Raw genomic sequence first — 14,480 nt, 5'->3', positions numbered from 1 at the left:
ACAACCATAAACAAAACTGTCAACCAGTTCAAACAATATCGATGTGTACACACCAATCCACAAAAAAAAACTTAGACTGAAATTTAAACTACATTTGAGTTTTTCATACCTGCAAATCTCCAGAAAATGTTACTGAAAGCTCTGCTTCTCATCCTCCTTTTCCAACTGTCCACTTCCAAGGACACCATAACATGGAACGAAGAGCAAGTAAAAGATGGTGACCTTTTAGTGTCCAAAGGAAACAACTTTGAATTGGGTTTCTTCAGCCCCAGAAACTCTAGCTACCGCTATGTTGGAATTTGGTATTCCATGTCTCAGCTATCTGACCAAACAGTGGTGTGGGTGGCAAACAGAAACAACCCCATCAATGATACATCAGGTGTTCTCACAATAAACAGGTATGGAAAACTAGTCATTTATGCTCACAATATGGAGAACATTCCTATATGGTCTGCAAATATGTCTCAGTCAGTCATAAACACAAACCCCTTATCTGCACAACTTTTAGATACAGGAAACTTAGTTCTGACCCAGGATGGTGAAAGTGAAAGCTTTATTGTATGGCAGAGTTTTGATTATCCTACAGATACTCTAATCCCTGGTATGAAACTTGGGGTGAGTTGGAAAACTGGTTTAGAGTGGTTTTTAACGTCTTGGAAGTCACAAGATGACCCTGGAACTGGGGACTACAGCCATAGGCTTTATTGGAATCAGACGGTTGTGCTACAATTTTTTCTGTTTAAGGGTTTAACTACTAGGGTTTGGAGAAGTGATCCTGGGCCTAATTGGCGCAGTTTTGTTAGTAATAATGATGAAACATATTACCTACAATATAGTGATAACTCTAGAAAATTTAGAATGGTTGTGAATGATTCTGGGTTATTGCAGCATTTGACATGGAATGATGGTGACCATCAATGGAAGGAACTATGGGCTGTACCGAAATACCGTTGTGACATGTATGGACAGTGTGGTGCCTATAGTAAATGTAACCCTGACAATATTAATATGTTTGAGTGCGAGTGTTTACCAGGGTATGAACCTAAATCTATAAATGACTGGAATCAGAATGATGGGTCAGATGGATGTCGGAGTAAGCGAGTTGGAGTGTCAAAGTGTGGAGTTGGAGATGGGTTTTTAGAGGTGGCAAGGGTGAAAGCTCCAGACACATCGACAGTAGTAGCACGACTGGATACTGGTATGAGTGCCACAGAGTGCAAGCAGGAGTGTTTGAGAAATTGTTCTTGCACAGCATGTATGAGCTTCAATAATAAAGGGCGCATTGATTGCTTGACATGGTATGGTGAGCTGCTGGATATTGTAGAGCACACGGATGGAGGACAAGTTCTATATGTTCGTGTGGATGAAAACGAGTTAGGTAATATACTTTGCTTGCTAATGAAGCAAATTCTTGCAAGTTTCGGAATATTATGTATTTCGTTTTGTTTTTTTTGGGTCGATGATAATGTCATATTTAATCCGGCAAACATGATTGTGCATGAGGAACTTCATCTTAACAACTGTTGTTAAGGTTTAAAAGAGTTAACCACTGCAAGTGGCTTAGTGGTTCTTGCCTAGTTGAGTATGCTCCCCAACCTAGGTTCGAACCCCAAAGCTGTCAAAGTGGTCAGGCACTGTGCTGTATTGCACAGTTTGAGCATTTCACATGCACCGAAGGAGTTTATCTTAGGCTTAGGAAGCCTTTGGGTTCCCATTGACAAAGTCAAAAAAAGGTTTAAAAGAGTTAAATTTAATTTGAAGATTCTGAATTTATTTGTAATTTGAGTTAAATATCTCCAAGTCGTGTGGTTTTTTTTACCCTCAAATAATGTCAGTGTTCTATTAACAGAACAGAACAAAACTATGAAAGTTACTATAATGGTTTACTTATCCATGTAAGTTCTTCTCTAATACCTTCTTGTATTCATACGTAGCTATGAATTCCAGAAAATCAGAAGGTTTTTTGGAAAGGAGGGGGATGCTGGCTATTCCAATATTATTGTCTGGTTTGGTGGTGTTGGCACTAATCCCTGTGTTTGGCTGTTGGTGGCTTAAGAAAAGGAGGAAAACAAGAGGTTAGAACTGTTTGTCTTTTCTAGTTCAGGCAAAGGTGGAAGTATATATAATATTCCATGATCAAGAAACAAATGAGTTTCAACTTTTGGTCTACTAAATAGGAATACAGTGCTCATGGAAGTATGGCATTGCCGGATTAGTCTTTTTCTATAAAATAATATCCATATCCCTCATGCACGAGCATTTTCAACTTGTTTTTCTAATACATACAGACATACTCCTAGTACAGTGTGGAGAAAATGATTCCAATAATTTTCTGTTTGTGTTGATGAAGACTCTGCAGTGGCGGATGAACTTGGAAAAGCCAGGAAACACCCTGATCTGCAATTTTTCTCCCTGAGCACAATAATTGTAGCCACAGACAACTTCCATTTTGGAAATAAGCTTGGGGAAGGTGGTTTTGGATCTGTTTATAAGGCAAGTCCCAAATTAGATGTCCTCAAAATTTCATCATTTGTAGCATTTCTGCTTAGTAACAAAGTACTGCTTATGTTCTATTTCTTTTAGGATTTGATTGCTTCGTTCACATTTATCTTCAAATAGTAGCAATTACATTGGTACTTCCATTATCTGAAACCTTACTACCTAATCATAATTTCAGGGTCAGTTACCAAATGGACAGAAGATTGCTGTGAAAAGATTGTCCAAAACTTCGGGGCAAGGGATTGAAGAATTCAAAAATGAAGTTGTGCTTATAGAAAGGCTTCAACACAGGAACCTTGTGAAACTTTTGGGTTGTTGCATAGAGGGAGAAGAAAAGATGTTGGTCCTTGAATACTTGTTGAACAAAAGCTTGGACTTCTTTCTTTTTGGTACATCCGGAGGAAAGATCAATTGTTTATGCCATTTCTAACATAACAGAAGTATGTATACCGTCCAACATTTATTTATATAAAATCCAAATATTTGATGCAGATCACTCAAGAAGGTCCTCTTTGGATTGGAAAAAGCGCTTTGAAATTATCAATGGGATTGCTCGTGGGATTCTTTATCTTCACCAGGACTCGAGAGTTAGAATTATACATAGGGATCTAAAAACCAGCAATATTCTTCTAGATGCTGAGATGAACCCAAAAATTTCAGATTTTGGCATGGCAAGAATATTTTCTGGGGACCCATTGCAGGATAAGACAGCCAGAGTTGTTGGAACATAGTGAGAATCGCACTTGTAGAGTTGCAGTAAAACATGCATTCAAAAGAATTAGTGTCACTATTCAATGTTTATTTTACTATTCTTAATGTGAATTTATGTTGTTATGTGCAGTGGGTATATGTCACCAGAATATGCAGTTTTTGGAAGATATTCAACAAAATCAGATGTTTTTAGCTTCGGGATCATAATATTGGAGATCGTAAGTGGCAAGAAAAACTCTGGTTCTTATAAGGAGGATCATTCCATCAACTTGATAGAAAATGTAAGTAACAAAAGTTTGCTGGCGATGTACCTTTTATTAACACCATCTTGCCGACCTATTCATCCATTTTCTGAATTGATTCTTTGAACTATAGGTTTGGCAGATGTGGGGTGAAGACAGAGCCTTAGAAGTTCTTGATTCATCACTAGAGTTATATCAACCTGATGAAGTCTTGAGATGCATTCAAGTTGGGCTCTTATGTGTGCAAGAAGATTCAAAGGACCGACCTACCATGTCAGATGCTGTTTTCATGTTGAGTGGTGAAGCATCTCTTTCAACTCCTAAGCAGCCTGCATTTGTTTTTAGAAAAAGTGCATGCAGTAATGGTCCATCCCTTGCAAATGGATTATGTTCAATAAATGACTTAACAATAACCAATGTGGATGTTCGATGACTAAAATGCCACTCTTTCAATATGCTATAGACATGGCATGACTATTTTATCAAACATAATTTGATTAGTCATAATAAGTTATAGGAAGAATTCCACAAATGGTCACTCAATTATGACTCATTCGACACTTTGGTCACTTAAGTTTTAAATATATCACTTTGGTCACTCAACTATTACACTGTCAATCACTTTAGTCACCCAAAGAGTTTTTTTTTTTCTCACTTTAATCACTTAGTGGTGTTCACCTGATCAGTTGCTGACCAAAGATTTTATGCTCAATAACCCTTAGATTTACATCCAATGGTGGAAAACAAAACACCTCAACTTAATAATAATTCTTTCTGCCATTGGATTTACATCCAAGAGTGGTTGAACATTATTTTCTTGGTCAATAACTGACCAGATGAACATTTTCGTTAATCAATTCTCCCAATCATTCTAATACATATTTCTCAAATTTTCACAATTGATTGGATGAAAATATCATTAATATTGTGGTGTTTTAGGGAAATAAGAATTGAGAGAAAATTGCTGTGTATTCTCATTGATAATGTGGCGACTCAGAGACCGGATTACCACAACGCCACCTCCCCAAGGAACCCTACACCCGCGACACTTGGAGTAAGTGTTTTGGGCCTAGAATTCCTCAAAGAGACAAGGCCTTTAGGTTGGAAAACAAGAAATCTATAAACCCGAAATTTTTGGGCTTGTATAGTGGGCTTGGCTCGTAATCACAAGATTGCGAACTAGGCGAGGAAGAGGAAAGAAAGGTGGTGTTGTGTTGAGTTTTAGAACCTATGTCATTTTTTTAGTTCTTAGCCCAAGTTTGCATTAAGTTCATTGAATGGTAATTTACGTGAGTCTTCTAGGTCTAGCCCACTAGGACCTAAACTCAAATGGAGGTTCTAACCCTAGGGTTCCACTTTGGTGGTAAGCAATCACACACATCATCAACCATACATAACGTTACAAAAATTTAGTGAAATCAAGCAAGCCAAAAAGAAATAAACTTTAAATAGAATAAAACAAATTGTGTCCTCCAAGGATTATCCTCCGTACCCAAGCTTTGACAACAACAGCCTGCAAAACAAACTAAAGTAGGGGTTAGGCTCCTACATCCAGTCATTGCCCATGCCCACCCCCATATCTAAGTTTAAAAAACAAGAGTTATCATTTTGAATAAAAGAAGTAGATAAAAACCGGTTTGCGCTTCCACGTGATCATCACCACGTAATTCCAATCCCACGGCAATTGATCATCCTTCACACTTCCATCATCTAGCCAATCACTTTCCGGAATTCAATAATCACAAGGCTAGAGACAAAGGGGAGTATTCAATAACAAAGGCATGGTTCAAGGAGGAACTGACCTCTCCTTACATCCCCATCAATTGCCAACACATCAATCCAATCCACGCAAACCATTTCAATTGTAAAACAGATAATTTCCAAAAACCATGCAAGAGGCCTCATATAAAACATAGTATATACAAGAAAAGCATAGATAGAGTTAAAGGCATCCCCTACCTGGAACTTGAGCTTTCTCTTGCAGCACTTGGGCTCAATGCAACCTTGTAGCAACCACCAACTTCACAAGATTCCACCACAGTATCGTGCCTAGATCAATAAGCGACGTTAATAACGATAAACTAGGCTAGCTATTCACTCTCAATACTCTCCGAAGAAAACCTTCCCTTTAACCTAATTACTAACTAATAACCAGACCAAGAGGGCTCTAAGGGAGAGTTGGTTTTTCAGGAAAAAGTGGCAAAAACATCTTTAGAAGATGAATTGTCAAAAGCTGGAAACAGAGTTTAAGTAGGAACTGTTAAGGGGCAAGGAAAAGTGTCCAAAATACTTGAGGTGATTCTTGGAAAATTTTGGAAAGAAGATGGTTTAACAACCAACTCAGTAAGAATGAAATGGTTATAGAATTTTGGAGTGAAGCCATGTGAAGTGTAAAGGTTTTAAAGGCTAAAGTAAAACGAGGTGCAGATTCTTTCTAGAAATATCAGCTTCTGTCCTCAATTGAGTCAGTTGCTATAAAGCCATACCAATAAGAAAATTAAACTAAAACCATACCAATAAATTTGAAACTATTGTTCCTCAGTGGCTCAGTCCTCAGTTGAGTCAGTTGCTCACATCAAATTGGAAGAAAGAGAAGGAGAAACCCACAATAAATTGTAAGCAAGAGAGCATGTTCCAGACCCAAAATCAACACCCATGAAATTGAAATCAACATCAATTCTTAACCCTAAAAATTTCCCCAAATTGAATTGAATAAATACAACAAAATTGAATCTTACTTACACTACATTCAATTGATTTCCCCAAAGAAGAAGAAGAGTAGAAGAGAATGAGCCTTCGATCTCTAAGACTCTGAGAGAAGAAGAGAAAGGAATGCAGCACCTTGCTGCCTTGCTCGACGATCGTGGTCACCTGGTTGGGACTCTGGGTGGGCTTGAAGGATTGAAGGAGTGAAGCTCTTCAGTACGCAACAACCTTGAAGTAACTGAAGCCTGGTCGGGAGTTGGGGTGGGCTTGAAGGACTGAAGAAAGGGACGAAGTTATGCTAAAGAAGACAGCTTGAGAAGAATCGAGATTCAACTCAAACCTTTGCAGGTGGGTCTTATATAAGACCCAGGTCGGATCCATTTTAATCTCCAAACCCGTATGACCTTAAACAGATCCATGCCTTCTTGTTTTAATCATAGCCGCAGAGGATCATTTAAGCAGATCCAATGGCTACTGTTGCAAATCCGCAGAATTCAAAAGTTACTGACCTCCGTAACTGAGAAGCATTGTGTGTGTATATATACATATATACACACACACATATATATATACATACATATATACATATATATATATACACACACACACACTCCTCGCCGTCTGTTGAGGAGAGATCACCCTAGCTAGAACGTAGCCGCACCACCACAAAACAGAGGCAGCCCTTTGGGCTGCTCTCTTTCCCATCTTTCTCCACCATTTTTCCATATTTTCTTTAGTTTTATTTTAGGGTTTTGAAGGATTTACTCACCCAAAGCTTCAAAGAATTCATCAAAGGCTTCTACCACTTCAAGATTCAAGACTTGGGTAATTGTGAGAGTTGTAATTCAAGACTAATCATGCTAGCTTTTTAGCTATTTGTGATTATTCTTGTTTTCTCCTACACTTCTATACTCTTTTCCCTTTGAATTTTGTATCTTTGATGTTCATAATTATGGGTTGTGAGTAATTTCCTTGTTGGGGGTTAGGGTTGTGTCCCTAACCCAAATTTTGTGTAAAAGATGTTTAATTTAATGTAATGATGCAATTTTCATATGATGGATGCTTATATCTATTTTTGTTGGGTTAAAATGCATGTCTAGGAGCCTAGTCAACTCTAGGGTGTGTATTTTGAGCATGTCTGGGACGGAGTTAGAGACTTGACCCCCTCTAATTCCTAAGCTAGAAACCTTCAATTTCGTATTCGAGGGGTTATAAGCATGGTTATTAACACCCGTTGCGTGATTGCGCGGGCGGGTCGCTTACTAGTCTAATTCCTTGATCTCTTGATGTGAATTAGTGACCCTTGAACCGGCTCTAATTCATGTCAAGTGAGTTCCTACGACCCTTGAACCGGAGTAGGAACACCATGAAAGGGAATTTCGGTCCTTCAGCCTTGAACCGCCTTGGATACGACTACCGCCAAAATAGGAAATATGCATCTATATTAGATTAGCTTCCGACACATGAGATTTGGGTGAAGGAACCTCCCTAACACCTGACATCCCCATTTATATTGTTTACGCTTTTATTAATTTCTTTGCATTTTTATTAGTTGCTTTACATTTTATTACTTTTGTTAATGTAAAATCAACTCTCAAAATATTGAACTCCAACTCATTGTAAATAATCATCACTAAGCTCTTAGTTTTGATTAGGCTTTGGTGAAAATCAAAGCCGAGCATTGCTAAGGCTTGGTGCCTTAGATTAACATTTTTATCTGTTTTACTTTCCTTTATTTGCTTAGTGACTCTAGTTCGACTACTCAAGGATTGTGGGTTAGCCACTAAGCCCCGTGGTACGATAAACTTTGGGCATAATATTTCCCTATCTTGACAATGATACGTACGCTTGCGTAAATGTGTATCAAGTCAGCAATGACTTAGTGAGCAAGCCTGCCACACTGTCCTCAGATTGAATCTAGTTCACTTTGATCTTGAGAAGAGTCTGTTGTTGCTGATTATCCTTGGTGCTGTTGCTTTTGATGTAGCCTTGCTTCATTTGTTCAAAACAAGTAGCATTATCCTAAATGGTCGTAGGCTCATCTGTGGTAGACTTCAAACCACAATTGTTCGAACATGTGTAATTATGGATCCAATCCATATACATTCACGAACCTCTTCGTGAAGAGTAATAATCTCTGTATTGTTTGAAGATATAGCGACTAGGGTCTATTCTGTAGACCTCCAAGATATCATGGTCTTTACCCATGGTGAACACTTAACCATTTTGGGAATGACCTTTGTATGGGTCAGAGAAATACCCAATATCAGCAAAACCTTCCAAAACACTTATGTCGTTTTTATGGTGGGGATAGAGAACGCAGGCCAGCGCTGGCGGCGTTTCTGGTGTGTGATGGGTCCGAATCCATCATCTCTCTGTAGGGATAGAGCAAGCCCATATCAATCGTACATCTTAAGTACTGAAAGATGTCTTTTACACCAATCAAAATGGCGTCACGTTGGTGCAGAGCTATACCTTAGTTAACAAGTTCACTGCAAATGAGATGTCTGGTCCTGTGCATTGACCTAAGTACAATAATGCGCCTATTGTACTCAAGTAAGGCACTTCTGCCTCTAGCACATCTTCGTCATCATCATTCAGATGAAGAGGATCCTTTACAGGATCAAGACTAAGGACGATCATGGGGATGCTTGAAGGTTTGACCTTGTCAAAATGCCTAAGCATCTATCGACACGATGCTCAAGTTCCAAACCGAGACATAATCGTGTTCTCCCATAATCCTTCATCTCAAAATCGGATTTCAAGTGTTCAGCGGTTTCCCTTAACTCTTTAAGGGCTTCTAATAAAGATCATGTCTAACATGAACTGCGATAGAATCCAAAACTTGTTATGGAAACGCGTGGGCATATCCCTTCCCAATCAATTAGTCGTCTTAGTGAGCGTTTCAAAATTATTACAAACGCGCTCCGTGGTCTAGAGCCACTTGACTTGGGTAAATGAAGTTCACCATGAACCTTCATGTATATTCCGTATCTAGATCCCCATAGAGATACGTAGTGACCACATTTGTAAGCTGCATGATCAATTATTCGGAAACTACCAAACTGACAGGGTAGTGTGCAATGACATCCATTATGAGAGAATATGTCTCATCGTAGTCGATTCCAGGGCGTTTTGTGAGAAGCCTTGCGCCATAAGGCGAGATTGTCATCTCTTTTTCTCATCATGCTTTCTAACAAAGACCCATTAGTTAATAGGTTTTATGTTAGGAGGTGTTGGCATCAGTGGCTCGAAAACCTTCCTCTTCGTTAGAGAATCCAACTTAACCTGGATAGCATCTTTCCATTTAGGCCAAATTTCTCTACGTTGTAGCATTCATTCATCAACAGAGCGTAGTTCGATATCATCGGACTCAACAAACTCATGCGCAACGAAATGTGCGACTACATAATCAATTATGATGGAGTTTCTATCCCACGTCTCATGTACACTAGTGTAATTTTCATAGAGCTCTATATTCTCAGGAATAGGTTCTGACGTTGAGGCGTCCCCCAATAATAACCATAACCTGGAAGATTCTCATGAGACGGATTTTGAGTCTTGATGATCAAGGATTGGAATGTGCCAAAGTATCATTCGAACCCACGGGCCTCCCACGCATCCTAGCTGGGGCCATGGCCTATAATGCCAAAGTGTCACTCTCTATGGCATTGGCGCCAAGCCTACCTCCGTGTAGGGTGGCGCTACGTCCTCTCGTAGGGTCGTACTTCCTTGCAGGCATGTTTGCAGCATATTTGTGTGATCTCGTCACTTTAACAGGGATTGAGATGAGACATAGTGGGGACAGGCCACGACAATTCCTATCGTTCCTACTGAACATTCATGTTCTTATCTCCCCCTAATGACGGGAAGACTGTCTCATCAATGTGACAACCCGCAAATCTAACAGTAATGAGATCGCCTTGCAAGGGCATTAAGTGGCGGACGATTGTTAGAGTCTTAAATCCAACGTAGTTGCCCATTCATCTGTAAGGACCTGTCATAAAGCGCTGTGGCGACACAATTGGCACATAAAGGCACACTCAAATATGCGTAAGTACGATACTTGTACCCAGTCATTAGTTGTAACGCAGAGGTACATTAAGTGACGGTGGGTCGTAGACGAATTAGCATAGCTGCATGCGATATTGCATCACCCCAAGCGGATATAAGGAGATTGGTGCGCATTACCAATGTCCGGACTACCATCGTAGTCGTTTCCGCAAGACCATTTGGGTGTGTACATAGGAATATGATGTCCAACATCAGTCCCAATGCAATAACCATCGAAAGTCTTCGATGTAAACTCGCTAGCATCGTCAAGTCCAATTGATGGAATAGGATGATCCGGGGAGTGAGCCCGTTGTTATATGATATGTGCTAGGAGTGGAGCATAAGCATCATTTATAGGTGGACAATGGTACAACACGTGACCAGCGTGTTTGCGTGTCAACCAATATCATGAAATATTTAAGCGTCTGCAAGTTGGTTGAACTAGTCCACAGAATCCCCACGGATTCTATGTAAGAACATAATGAGTATTTTCATATCCTTTTCATAGGACGGTCTCAGTCCTAATTTCCCTAAGAAACGGGCTTTGTAAAACGAGCGAGAGGCTTTAGAAGCAACCAATGAGAATTTTGGTTATGCCTGAGCGTCTTAAACGTTATTTTGAAGCAAGTTGGTGATTGCAACATCACCTGGGGCGCAATCACCATGATGGACGCCATCCATAGTGTTATGGAGAGGGACTGCGCCAGCCCTAGGTGTGTGGTGGACGGAGATGGTGCCCTAGGCAGCAACGTCGGTCACACTTAGTCCAGGAATCAACTTTTGATTCATGCTTCATTTCGCTCGAGAGAAAAGATGTCAATGTGAAGTGTTTAGTAGACGGATCATCATATCATGACCAGGATAACCTATCCTGTCGTGAGAAAGCCAATATGTGTCTAAATCCAAGAGATCTTCTCTCATAACTTTTATTGGATTAATAGCTCGAATAGTGACATAGAGTCCACTAGAGAGACACATAAACTTCTCTAAGACGTGTCTTTGTTCGCAGTCATTAGAGGTATTGCAAAGGAACTCATTTCCGTTCTCTACATGCGTTTTTGAATGAAATCCGTTTGCTACTCATAGGTGCGATTTGCCCTAGGAGCGCAGAGAGTTTTTGCGACAGTAATCAAGGTGCCTTTTGGTAAGGGGAACTTGGGCTATTCCATGTCCTTGGATTAATAGTGATGGCCCAGCCGTTGTAATCACAAAGTCATATGCTCATAATCAAAATGGAGTCATAATGAAAAGAACTCGAAATTTTATTCATAAGCCAACGGAGTTACATCATTGTCTCTTTAACCAAAGAAAATCTAATCCAAAATGCTAGCTAATGCAAAACAATGGTAGTTGTCTAACTTATTTCGGTAATTCCAAAATAAATGTGACCAGGTGAGTAAAGAGATGTCAGTGGAGCAAGGCTTGCTTAAGTACCACTAATCTCAAAACCTTCCTAGACATCACACTTACTTTGGGTGAGCCTACTTTGAAGAACGACTAAGCCATTGGTATTTACTACAAAGTATATGGAAATTGTCTATTACATCTCATGGAAAAATAAAGACTTAAACAGAATTGACGATCCATTGATCCTAGCCAGATTTGTAGTCTTCAACCCTTCACTCTAGATCATCTTCTTGATCTTCTTGTTCCACATAGTGAGCTTCTCTTGCTTCACAATATGCTTTGTAGGCGGTGACTAGTTCTTCACAAGCTCTACAAATATGTGCCCAAGGATCAGACACTCCACATCGAGAACATACATCTCTTTGCTCAAACTCCATTGTTTGAGGCGCTTTGAAAGCGTCATTTAGATGGCTCTTAGTGTTGGTGGCGCCACCAACATGGCCAGAGGCGTTGCCTCCCTCTCTCTTTCCACGTTGACCTCTTCGGTTCCGTGTTCGCCTATTTTGGCGGTTGCCTTCCCAAGTAGAGCGATTATATGGAGCAGAACGTCCAAATGTATCCCTAAGATTAAGGTTTCGCTCTTGGCGCCCTCTCTTTGGGGCGCGATTATAATTGGATTCCAGAATGTGCTCTGTTCCCTCGGATCTCAAATTATAGTTATTCACAAGGATGTTGTCATGCTTTTCAGCGACATTCATAGCTCCAATGAGCTCATGAAACCTTCTAATCCGTCTAACAGTAACATCAATTCGATAGTTCTTAGCAACCATCAATGCAGAGACGAGGAAGGTAGAGAGAGTCTTCGTGGAATATTCTAGCCATGCCAAAATCAGAAATTCTTGGGTTCATCTCAGCATCTAGAAGAATATTACTAGTTTTCAGATCTCTATGGATGATCCTCAATCTTGAGTCTTGGTGAAGATACAAAATCCCACGACCAATCCCGTTGATAATTTCAAAGCGCTTTTTCCAATCCAAGAAGGACCGTCTTGTGTCATCTACATCAAAATGCAAATGGTACTCTTTAGTAAAGAAGCTTCAAAGATATTCTTTATAGGATTAAATACTTGTTACTCCTCAAACTTTTGCCTGAAAAACAGTTTAGTCCCTTGCCTTTCAAATTAAACTGAATAGTCCTTATTCTTTATAAATCTCACACAACATGTCCAAAATGACATTTATACCCCTCAGTTCCTTTTTCTATATATATATTTTTATTTTTCTCTTTTTATTTTATTTTATTTTATTTTATGTTTTCTGCTTAACTCTCTCTCTCTCTCTCTCTCTCTCTCTCTCTCTCTCTCCATCTCAGCTCTCGTCTACAGCGGCGCTGCTAGGTCTCTCCTTGTCAACAAGGCCAAGACTAACTTCCTGGCGCCATTGGACCAGAGGAGATCTCTCCCTCGACCTCAACATCTCCTCCGCCCACTTCGACAGTCTCTTCCGCCCACAGCCTCGTCACACCACTCTGCCCAACTCAACCAAACCTCATAGACCAATTCCACCATCTCCACCCAGCTCCGATCCCATTTTACCAAAATAGAAAAAAGAAGAAGAAAGAAAATAATTGCTTTGGGCACCCAGAGAAAAGCTCTGGGCACCCGGTTTATCATTCTCATCTGCCACTGGCCTGAGTCGAGCGCCAGAGAGTTGGGTCAAGCACCAGAGGTTGAGCGCCGGAGGTCCTGGGTTGAGCACCAGAGGGAATAGACCAACCGTCCCAAATGACATCCGGGCTCTCCAATCCCAAACGACGACATTGACCCTAACGATGTGGATCCGGTCACCAAAATCATCTTCCGGCGATGTGGATCCTCTTCCTCTGTTGCCGGTCACCAAAATCATCTTCGGGTTCTGAATTTAGGCTGGGCCTTGTCGATCAGAATTGGAGGCGTCGGGTTGAGATTTCAGAAGGATGAAGGGTAACCAATTTACCAATTCGATCCAGCAATTCACGAGGTCCACCGCCACGAAGCTCGACCTGGAACCCGAACCCTGGTCCTCCAAGCTCTGGAGCCCCAAGAACCCGCCGGCGTCTCCGACAACCTCATCATCTGGCGAGAAACGGAGTGGAGGGTTGCTTAAAGCGGACGGGCTTCGAGTACAGCACTCTGATAGAGGAAGACGAAGACCCATTTAGTGGTGGGTTCTGGAGAGTTGAAGAAGAAGATGAAGATGAAAAATTATAGAGAGTAGTGAAGACTGAGAAGGACAAGATTGATTTGTGGAGAGGGAGAGAGAGAAAAGAAGCAAAAATAAATAAAAAGAGAGAGAGAAATTAAAAAAAGAGAGAAATAATAATAATAAAAGGATCTTGGGGATAGAATAGTCATTTTAGACCTGTTGTGTGAGAATTAGAGAGAATAAGGACTATTCAGTTTAATTTGAAAGGCGAGGGACTAAACTGTTTTTCAGGCAAAAGTTTGAGGAGTAACAAGTATTTAACCCTTTTTTATATTTGAGAAATGGCTTGAACCAATCACTATTTCATCTACACGTACCAAAAAGAAAGGAGTTCAAGCTTTTGTTAGGCATGTATTCTAGCACTAACATCCTTTCTTCTCCCTTTATACAACATGCGGCTTAAAAGTTTCACAAGATTCCTGTGTTGAAGTCTTGCTATAAGTAAAACTTCATTTTTGAATTCTTCGATCCCTTGTCCTGAAGTTTTGGACAATCTTTTCACAGCAACTTTATGTTCATTTGGTAGCTGACCCTGAAGTTATGTCTAATCTCAATATCAATCTTTCACATAGTCAATACCTTTAAGGAGCAACTAAACTGTTGATTAATTAATTAAGAATAGTGAAAGAAACAGCCATGCCAGAACCTAACATAGCCATAACAATAAGAGATTTTTAG

At 40.1% G+C, this 14,480-nt stretch overlaps 1 protein-coding gene across 2 annotated transcripts; it reads left to right on the top strand.

Annotated features, from left to right (window-relative positions):
• The first annotated feature begins 1 nt into the window (after position 1).
• Positions 2-3,951, top strand: LOC112202916 (G-type lectin S-receptor-like serine/threonine-protein kinase RKS1). Of its 2 annotated transcripts, XM_040506311.1 has the most exons (7): positions 3-1,378; positions 1,935-2,075; positions 2,351-2,493; positions 2,678-2,888; positions 2,992-3,229; positions 3,341-3,491; positions 3,586-3,951. In XM_040506311.1, exons 1-7 carry the CDS (start codon positions 127-129, stop codon positions 3,883-3,885), a joined length of 2,436 nt encoding a protein of 811 aa, XP_040362245.1. In that variant the 5' UTR covers positions 3-126; the 3' UTR covers positions 3,886-3,951. The 2 variants fall into 2 exon arrangements, with proteins under 2 accessions (XP_040362246.1, XP_040362245.1); XM_040506312.1 differs by lacking the exon at positions 1,935-2,075 and having other exon boundaries at positions 2-1,378.
• Positions 3,952-14,480: the final 10,529 nt, after the last annotated feature.

The sequence above is a fragment of the Rosa chinensis genome, chromosome 5 (genome assembly GCF_002994745.2).
Source record: "Rosa chinensis cultivar Old Blush chromosome 5, RchiOBHm-V2, whole genome shotgun sequence".
Classification (NCBI taxonomy): domain Eukaryota; kingdom Viridiplantae; phylum Streptophyta; class Magnoliopsida; order Rosales; family Rosaceae; genus Rosa; species Rosa chinensis.
Note: the sequence above shows the minus strand (reverse complement) of the source record. Positions and strands in the feature narration are given on the sequence as shown.

What these genes read in the sequence shown, in the direction of transcription:
- LOC112202916 (XM_040506311.1), top strand. Translation starts at nt 127, where the DNA reads ATGTTACTGAAAGCTCTGCTTCTCATCCTCCTTTTCCAACTGTCCACT. An exon ending in GCCAGAGTTGTTGGAACATA is followed by an intron (nt 3,230 to 3,340) that starts GTGAGAATCGCA and finishes TGTTATGTGCAG; the next exon opens with TGGGTATATGTCACCAGAAT. An exon ending in CCATCAACTTGATAGAAAAT is followed by an intron (nt 3,492 to 3,585) that starts GTAAGTAACAAA and finishes TTTGAACTATAG; the next exon opens with GTTTGGCAGATGTGGGGTGA.